The sequence below is a fragment of the Pinus tabuliformis genome, chromosome 2_2, assembly GCF_031772625.1.
Source record: "Pinus tabuliformis cultivar Carrire ecotype Pingquan chromosome 2_2, CPIR1, whole genome shotgun sequence".
In the NCBI taxonomy this organism is placed as follows: Eukaryota; Viridiplantae; Streptophyta; class Pinopsida; order Pinales; family Pinaceae; genus Pinus; species Pinus tabuliformis.
Window position 1 is genome coordinate 911,422,922 of NC_142300.1, and position 10,300 is coordinate 911,433,221.

At 38.2% G+C, this 10,300-nt stretch overlaps 1 protein-coding gene across 1 annotated transcript; it reads left to right on the forward strand.

The window, feature by feature from the left end:
* The first annotated feature begins 2,331 nt into the window (after nt 1–2,331).
* LOC149195984 (pentatricopeptide repeat-containing protein At3g61360-like) lies at nt 2,332–4,527 on the forward strand. Its single transcript, XM_089405450.1, has one exon. It carries the CDS (start codon nt 2,711–2,713, stop codon nt 4,163–4,165), a length of 1,455 nt encoding a protein of 484 aa, XP_089261576.1. The 5' UTR covers nt 2,332–2,710; the 3' UTR covers nt 4,166–4,527.
* Nucleotides 4,528–10,300: the final 5,773 nt, after the last annotated feature.

Here is a 10,300-nt window from a genome sequence, read left to right on the forward strand (position 1 = left end):
AGCATTGGGGTTTTTAGCAGATTGCTTTCCCCAGGAAAAATGCTATTTGCATGTGTGTGATTTCTTATTGCATGTTTGAGATTTTTGTTCTAAATTGTGAATTAATGTCTGCAGAGTAATAGAGTAGGTTTGTGTCTTGTGATTTTGATTAAAACTTCATAAGCAGCTGCAAATCTACACCATAATTTCTACAGATGTATCAATTCAACGCATGGCTTGGCATCATCTAAGAAGTTATACTAGCCTAGATCCATTTTAACCCTGACTCTATCAAGCGTCAAGAGGGATCAAATATCTCGAGGCACAAACCTCTTTTTTGAGTGCAAAACTTGAGGAAGGGTTTGCACCTCGAGATATTTGATCCCTATCAGCGCTTGATAGATCTAGGGTTAAGATGGATCTAGGTTGGTATTTAATACTATATATATCTATATTTGTATCTATGTGTCTCTTTCTTATTCCCCCTCTCTATCTCACCCCCCAAAAATACACACACTCTCTCCATATCTATTTATCTATCTATCTATCTCTCTGCCTACCCCCCATCTCTCTTCCCCTTCTCAACCACTCTCCTCTCTCCATCTCTCCCTTGTCACTCCTCTCTCCCTCCCATCTCTCTTTCCCTCACACTCTCTCCATCTCTCCCTTGTCACTCCTCTCCCCCCCTCCAACTCCATCTCTCTCTCCCTCCATCTCCCTCTCCTTCTCTCTCTTGATTCCTCTCTCCCCCTCTCTCTCCCACCTCCCTCTGTCTCCCCCCCATCAATCTCTCTCTCTTTAACTCCATCACTATCTCCCTCCCACTCTCCTTCTCTCTCTCCCCTCCATCTCTGTGTCTCCCTCTCTCTCTCCCCTCCATCTCTGTGTCTCCGTCTCTCTCTTTCCCTTCTCTCCCTTCCCCTTCTCTCCCTATCTCTCTCCTCTCCTCTTCTCTATCTTCCCTCCTCTCATCTCTCACTCACTCTCTCTCCACCTCTGTCTCTCTATGTCTTTGTTCTCCCACGCCCCCTCTTCCCCTCTAACTCCATTTCTCCCTCCCTCTCTCCTTCTCTCTCTGCGCTCTCCTCTCTCTCTCTCTCTCTGCCCTACAACTCTGTCATTATCTGCTGCCCTTTTTGTCTTTCCTCCTCTCTCGCCCCCCTCTCCCTCTCTTAAATTTGATTCCATTGTATTGTGTTTAAGAAAATATCTATATTAAAAAAACTCAATTGGTCGTAAAATATTAAATCTATATTTTGGACCAATCATGTTAAATAAAACTCATTAGTGAAAAACCTAAAAGAATCATGCACTATCTTTCCTTTATTATTGTTAGTCACTTTGCTCGCTCTCATAGCTTGGATCCTTGATTAAGATGGATCTATGGTGGTTCTTAATAATATTATTTATATTATATAATTTTATTAAATTTGTGAGTTAATTCCTATGAGAACATTTTTAATAAGTTGTGAGGATAACGAGTTTAGATATATCTCAAAAGTGATTATAACCTTTTACTTCTTAAATTTAATTTAAAAAACTATATAAAATAAAATAAAATAAAAATATTTATAAAATATTTTGGTTGTGAAATAAATTATGGTTTTTGGGCATATGGTATTAATAAGCCATGGTTTAGGCCTTTGGTTTTGTAACAAAGCTTATTTACAAGTATATAATATCCATGATAAAATGTTAGCGAATAATTTTATCATATTGTTATATAATATTTTGATTGTAAAATAAATTATGTTTTTTGGGCAAGTGGTATTGATAAGTCATGGTATAAGCACATGGTATTGTAAATTTATAATATCCACACTAAAGTAGGGTGAATATCCATGGTTAAGAATCTTGTTATATTGTTATAAAATATTTTGATTGTGAAATGAGTTTTAGCTTTTGGGCATGTGGTATTAATAAGTTATGGTATTGGCCTATGATATTGTAATAAAATCTATTTACAAGTTAATAACAAAATCAAAATATAACAAATTGATTTTTTTTGTAAGATTGGTCAGAGTACATCTTCATCATGTTCAATATATCACCCCAATTAAAACGAAAAATTAAACCCGTGCATTATTCATTAACAAAACACAACCAATTGAATTTTATTATTTATATTACTTTATTTTTTATTATTAATCAAGTAAACATTTGGCATTTCTAATATCCCGGTAAAGCGCTTATCCGCAAACAAAAACACTAGAAGTATGCTCTTTGGTATAATTTCTGTCCCAGCTACCATGCCACGTCATACTCGTACCAAGGTCGCCAAAATTGGGTTCACTCGCTACCAAGGTCGCCAAAATTGGGTTCACTCGCTACCAAGGTGGGATCCCTCGTTCAGACACCAAAATAGGGTTCACTCGCTACCAAGGCTCGCTATATCTAGTTTAATATCGGCTCATTTGAAACCCTGGGTTCTTAATCGGGACGGCACGCTTCAAAATTTCATTTTCTCTCGCTGGTGGTTTAAAGCTTTAAGACCTTATCGACCGTATCTGAAACCCTACACATATTTGCATCAAATATCTGCAGTGCAGTGCGAGGCGTGTGTATGGACTGTCGAAGCACCGGCCAACCCTCATGAAGGGAGAACCCTGAGCACGCGCGTCTGGGGCTCGAAAACCACAATGCGAAATTCCGTCTGAAGCAGGTGCGAAAACCCTTCTAACCCCAATATTCTGTTTCCATTGAAGTTTATCTCTTAACGGCAGCAGCCGCCATGGGCAAGAAGAAGAAAGCAAGATTTCGAGAATCCAAAGAAAGCGAAGAGGAAATCGAAAAACCCCCAGAACCCAAAAAGCCCGGTTTGGACCCTTTATTGTATCCCCCAACGATGCCGATTGAAATGGTTGTGAGCAACATTCTGAAGCAACCGCCCCTGATGGGCGTTGAAAACGCATTGAACCAGTTGGGGTTTGGGGTTTCAGTCCAGTTTGTGGAGGATGTGCTCAAAATGTCCTACGGGGCCGGCATGGATGCCTTGAAGTTTTTCCGTTGGGCTGGGTTGAAGCTTGGCAGGAAGCACAGCCCCCTCGCGTGGAATTTGCTCGTGGATTTGCTGGGCAAAGAAAAATTGTTTGACGCGATGTGGGACTGCGTTAAGATAATGAGGACCGAGGGCATCGTGTCCATGGAAACCATTTCCTCTATGTTTGGGAATTATGCGCAGGCCGGTAAGATTGAGGAGGCGAGGATGACGTTCGATGTGCTGGAGCAGTATGGATGCCGGAAGGATGTCGTCGCGCTAAATTGTTTTCTGAGTGCATTGTGCAGGTACAATCAGGTGCAGTCGGCCGTAGAATTCTTCGATAAGATGAAGGATAAAATCACCCCAGATGCTGACACGTATGCGTTGCTGCTGGAGAATGAAGGTAATGTGAGTAAGGCTAAAACTACCTTTGGGGAAATGATCATCCGCGTCGGATGGCTGCCGGGCAACACAGCGGCTTATAATGCCTTCTTGACCAATCTCGTCAATTGCTCTCAAGTCGAAGAGGCATTGAAGTTTCTGCACGTAATGAAGACTAAGAAGTGTTTTCCCGATCTGAGCTTCTTCTGTAATACGCTTCAAATCCTTTACCAGCGCAAGGACACGAAGTATGCTTTTCCCTTGTGGGAGATGATGAAGCAAAGTGGTATGGCCCCTGATTTGCCCACTTATAATGCAATGGTTGGCGTGTGTTGCTGTGCAATGCCGAGCCAGGTAGAATTTGCGTACCGTCTCTTGGATGAGATGGTTTTTAATGGTGCCTTTCCTGATTCTAATACTTACAATGCTATTTTTGAAGCTCTTATCACTGTCCGCGACGTGGAGGCGGCCTCGAGCATTTTCCGAGAAATGACTAGGAATCAATGTTATCCTGTCTATGCTAATTATGTTATGGCAATGAAAATGTTTTTTGAAGCAGATGATCCAGATATGGCTGTAATGATGTGGAGACAGATGATACAGAAGTCCATTTTCCCAAAATTAGACTGTGCTGTAGTGTTAATTGAAGGGCTTTGTGACCTACGAAGAGTATCAGAAGCACTAAAATATTCCCTGGAGGCATTTAACAGAGGATTGCAAATACCAGTCGAAACTATGACAAAGTTGAAGAATGCTTCTATACAAGCAGGCAGGCGAGGTGCATACGAACAACTTGAAAAAAAAATGAAAGGTATTTTAAGTTAGGCCAAGTAATCACCAATGTTTGAGTTTTCTAAGTCAGTCCCCTTGAGGGGGAGAGCTGCAGGCAGTGTTTACTGTGGCAGCTTGGTTCCCATTTCTTGCGGTGGTTATTAGGGAATTTCAAAATCCCAGAGGATTTTGACTGAGGCAGTAAAGATGAAGTTCAGCAATGGGATAAGCTTCTCTCATCTTTGCTCGAAGACTGGTTTCTTTTTGGTAGCTATTCATACTCTGCAATGAGTAACTCTGTGTCTTAGGGCATCATTTATCTTGATTGAAAAACATCCTGGACATTTTTGTTATATATTTTCTCTTTTTTCCCTTTTTGCATTTATAATAATTTCAATTGATATTATGGATTTTAATCTGTTTTATTTTATTTCATATGTAGATTTACTTGCACTTACAGCTAGTTTGCATCTCTAAATAGTAAATACCACTTGTTGCTGTTTGGGTTGTCTCTGAACCTTCTGGGTATTATCTTTGTAGTTTAAGGTTGACTTTATCATGGTATTTCTATTCTGTTTCCTGTTGTTATGTATAGCATCATTTCTTTTGAAATTCACATATCATGAAATTTTGTTATTTACTTATTGGGTTCATCTTTGAGATTGAAAAGGTGATTGAATAGGAATTTATTCAAACATTTAATCCCCAATCCAAGTCGCTACTATCTGATTGTTTTCACAATGTTTGAGGTTGGGATGGTGGAAGCACCGGGGTTGAATAATTTTTGGAAACCCACATGAAATGTCTTTTTGTAATTATATGTCAGTATTTACTTAAACTTGGTGGTTATTTCTCTTTGAATTTATGCTACAACATTACTGTAATTGGATATCTGAAAATTACAAATTTAAACTTCCAGAAATGAGGTATGTGTGAGATGATTTTTTCCATCATTGTTATCAAGCAAGAGGCTGATAATTTGGGTGTCTTCTACATGGGATTTTTATGGGTATGGGAGTGCTGTGAGAGCTTCAGGCAGTGTTTACTGTGGCAGCTTGGTTTCCATTTCTTGCGGTGATGCTGTGGTTATTAAGGAATTTCGAAATCCCAGAGGATGTTGACTGAGGCAGTAGAGATGAATTTCAGCAATGGGATAAGCTTCTCTTGTCTTTGCTCGAAGACTGGTTCCTTTTTGGTAGCTATTCATACTCTGCAATGGGTAACTCCATGTCTTAGGTTATCAATTATCTTCTTTGAAAAACATCCTGGACATTTTTCCAATTTATTTTCTCTTTTTTCCTTTTTCTGCAATTATAATAATTTTATTTGATATTATGGATATTAATCTGTTTTATTTTATTTCATATGTAGATTTACTTGCACTTACAGCTAGTTTGCTTCTCTAAATACCGCTTGTTGCTGTTTGGATTGTCTCTGAACCTTCTGGGTGTTATCTTTGTAGTTTAAGGTTGACTTTATTATGGGATTTTTATTCTGTTTCCTGTTTCGATATATAGCATCATTTCTTTTGCAATTCACATATCATGATATTTTTTATTTAGTTATTGGGTTCATTTTTTAGATTAAAAAAGTGATTGAATAGGAATTTATTCAACATTTAGTCCCCAATCCAATCGCTACTATCTGATTGTTTTCACAATGTTTGAGGTTGGGATGGTGGAAGCACTGGGGTTGACTAATTTTCGGAAACCTACAAGAAATGTCTTTTTGTAATTCTATGTGAGGATTTTCTTAATTTGGTGGTTATTTCTCTTCGAATTTATGCTACAACATTACTGTAATTGGATTTCTGAAAATTACAAATTTAAACTTCCAGAAATGAGGGCTGTGTGAGATGATTTTTTCCATCATTGGATTTTAGGAAGAGGCTGAGAATATGGGTGACTTCTACTTGTAATTTTTATGGGTATGGGAGTGTTTTGAGAGTTTCAGTCAGTGTTTACTGTGGCAACTTGGTTTCCATTTTTTGCGGTAATGCTGTGGTTATTAGGGAATTTCAAAATCCCAGAGGATGTTGACTGAAGCAGTAAAAAATGGGATAAGCTGCTCTCGTCTTTGCTCAAAGACTGGTTCCTTTTTGGTAGCTATCCATAACCTGCAATGGGTAACTCTATGTCCTAGGGCATCATTTATCTTCATTGAAAAATGCCCTGGACATTTTTGCAATTTATTTTCTCGTTTTTTCCTTTTTAGCATTTATAATAATTTTATTTGATATTATGGATATTAATCTGTTTTATTTTATTTCATATTTATATTTACTTGCACTTACAGCTAGTTTTCTTCTCTAAATAACAGTTGTTTCTGTTTGCGTTGTCTCTAAACCTTCTGGGTATTATCTTTGTAGTTTCAGGTTGACTTTATTATGGGACTTTTATTTTGTTTCCTGTTGCTATGTATAGCATTATTTCTTTTGAAATTCACATATCATGATATTTTGTTATATAGGTTTTTTTTTTCCTTGGAAAAATTGTAACTTTCTATTAATTATAAAATGTTACATATGTAGATGCACAAGGTGCATTCTTTTACTGTCCCAAATGGCACCACTCAAGAAACTGGTGCCCATAAAAAACAAAAAAATTAATAAAAAAAAAGATTGGGGATATAAGCAAATAAGCATAGTCACCATTTTCCCCTTTCTTCTTTTCTACTTTTCGCCATCATCCTTGATAAGGAGTGGTTGTTACAATAATTAGTTGGTTCTCTTCTGTCTTCCTCGAATGTTCCTTAGTTGATTTTGAGCTCTTAGAGGTACAAGGACATTTGAATCCTCCTTCTCCTTTGACATTTCTTGGCCTGAGTGTCCTCTTGGATTTTGCGAAACTAATACCACTGTTCCTTCTTGGTTAATTTCTTTGTTCGTTGAAGATGTCTTTGGATTTGGGTTTTCCTCAGTGTTGGGGGACCACAAGTTTTCTCTTCCTCTTCTTTGTTGGGTTGTGGTGTTGGGAATTGTCATCTCTAGGTCTTTGACTGGTTTCTTTTTCTTCCCCGGGTCTTTCCTTGCCAAGAGACATGTGGTTTGTAGATGTCCAGTTTGAAGACAAAGACGACACCTAAATTCTGTGTTCTCATAATTTAAGAACTGGGTCCAACATTGGTTGTTGTGTGTCAAAAGGATACGATTTAGTAGTTCTTTATCGAGGTTTTCCTCAACACATATCCTGGCAAATGTATAAATTCCCTATTATAACTTTTGGATGCCAGAAATGAATGGGTAAGTTATGCAATCTTACCTACACTGGTATTTTGGAGACTGTCATTGAATTAGCATCAAAATCTGGGAACCATGGGGTGATAAATAACACTGCATTTCCCTAGAACCATGGACCCTCATGTAAAACGTGTTCTTTGATCTTATCTTTGATGATTCGAATTTTACTATGAAGAAGCCCTTGGAGCATAAGTGAATCTCACAATTTATCGTCCTAGTCGTAAAGATCCGCTGAAAAAGATCCACAGGTTTTGGGTAGAAATCGTTGAACTTGCTAATGATTGCTTGGGATTGATAGTTTGTACAGATATTATTGTTGTCTGCTAGATCTATTGTCATTACCAGAGTTTCTTTCATTTGCTCCACAATATAGGGCCCAAGAATATTGAGAGTTTGTTCAAGTTTACTTGAAGTTGCAGCCTTTCCTTTGAGGGCGTCTTTGAATGAAAATGAATTTGGGCCCTTGTTAGCGGAAGAAGATCCAATTGGGGTGTTCACTGTTGGGTTTTCCGCCTTGCGATCTTAAATTTAGGATAACCATTGAATTCTTGTGAATGCCATAATCTTCTAGCTGCAATAATTTTCCTTGAAAAACAAGGCTTTGTAAGGATGATGGAATACCTGATGTGTTTTGCATATGTTGCTTCAGATCTTGTATTAGATCTGTTCCCTTGACATCTAGCAGGATTGATTTCCCACTAAGAGTTTCGATAAAGACTTGTAAAAACTCCTTGAGCTTTAGATCTAGGCATTGAATGCTCCCCTCTACCTGTTGCTCATCAAGATCCCTTAGTCATGCCGAAAACTGTTGATTTGCATCTAAAATATACTGATGACATACGCCTCACTTAATGAACGGTGAATATCCAGATCTGGGTTTATAGAAGGCAGATCTACAATTTGAAGAGTCCGATTTGGAGAAAGATAATTTAGGTTTGCTGCTGAGGTGGGAGAGAAAAAAAACAGATCTAGCCAATCCCTTGGAGAGATTGCCTCATAATCTGGTCCTTACAATAAAAAACGATTGATTTCAAAAGCCTTACGGTTAGGTTTTCATCATCATTCCCATTGCAATAGATAACCCTAGATGCAAGCATAAATGCCCTCGTGGCTTGATGTAGTTCTATAGCTAGACAACAAATATGTGGACTTCCATGTTGAAACTCTTGTAGGCCGAATAGATCCGCAACATTTTTTTGTAGCGCTTGACCGAACGGGTCCCAAGTACTCACAGTCATTGATCTCTCTAAAATTCGTTCTTGGATTGCCTGTTTCTTCCATCTTGGGTGAGTTGGAAGCTCAACAGAAACCACTCCAACGGAGCTGGCTGTACTTTTGTCTTGGGCTCCTTCTTAGCATACTGATTCTCTTTCTTGGCTGGGCTCGACATGTCTTTTTTGCTCATAGATCTATTTTGTTATTTAGTTATTGGGTTCAAATTTTAGATTAAAAAGGTGATTGAATAGGAATTTATTCAACATTTAGCCCCCAATCCAAGTTGCTACTATTTGATTGTTTTCACAATGTTTGAGGTTGGGATGGTCAAAACAATGGGTTGGAATAATGGGACTCCTATTTTGTTTCTTGTTGCTATGTATACCATCATTTCTTTTGAAATTCACATATCATGATATTTTGTTATTTAGTTATTGGGTTCATCTTTTAGATTAAAAAGGTGATTGAATAGGGAATTTATTTATTCAACATTTAGTCCCCAATCGAAGTCACTACTATTTGATTGTTTTCATAATGTTTGAGGTTGGGATGACAACTAAGAAACTGGATTCGCTCCCAATAAAACAAATCAAACACGATTTGGTGCGACATGTGTCCTTCGGATCGTGTCCCAGTGGGACATGATCGTATCCCGATTCCAGGATACGTGTGGTGGAATTTTGCCCTTCACGCACCTTTAAAAGTGCGATTTGGCCTTTGTATTCTTCACCAAAGTCATTGTGGATGAGCAAAGGGCGTGTGAGAGCTAAGAGCAAAGGGTGAGAGCAAAGGGCAAAGGGTGTGGAAGCATTTTCAAGGAGATTCAAGCAACACGTGCATTTTCTCTCTATTTTTTTGCATTTTTATTGCAATAGTTCACATGTGCATTTCTTTTACAAGTTTGTGCATTTTTTGTTTATTTCTTACAACATTCATGGCTCAATCAAGGGCAGCAAAGAAGGGGCAAAGGAAGGGAAAGAATGTTTGGGCTACAACAACAACTACAAATGTTGAGGGAAGACAACATCCTCAAGATAACAAATATCCCTTGTGGAAATATGTCATGACTCACAAGAGAGCAAGGGCCATGCAACAAGATGAAGGGAGGAGACAATGTGAGTTGGAAATGCAGCTATTGCAACATTAATTTCATGAGCACATATTATTGTGTGAAAGCTCATTTGTTGGCTTTACCAAGTTGTGGAATTGCAGCTTGTACAACAACAATTCCCATTTGAGAGTTCTAGTGGGGGCCAAGCAGTGAAAAGAAAGGTAATTACACTTGGTCTAATGGACAAGATTTTTTAGAAAGAGAAACAAGAAGAGCTTGATCTCACAATTGCCTTTTTTATTCTATTTGAACTTCATATCTTTTAATGTTGCATGCTCACCTCTATTTATTGAGATGTGCCTATCTCTAACTCAAAAGGGCTCCAACAAGGTATTGTGCTCCAACAGGGTATGGGTCAGAGAAGCTTAGAACCACATTGTTGACGAAGGCAAAGAAAGAGGTGGACAAAATGCTTGAGCTTAGTAAATCAACATGGCCAACATCTAGGGTTAGCATTGTTTTTGATGGATGAACAAATTCAACATGACACCCACTCATCAACCTTCATGGTGTTTTTTCCTTGAATAGTCCAATTTTCTTGAAATTAGTGGATGCACTTGGAAAATACATGGATGCACAATATATGGGTGAGTTGGTTATTAAAGTTGTTGAAGATGTAGGTGTT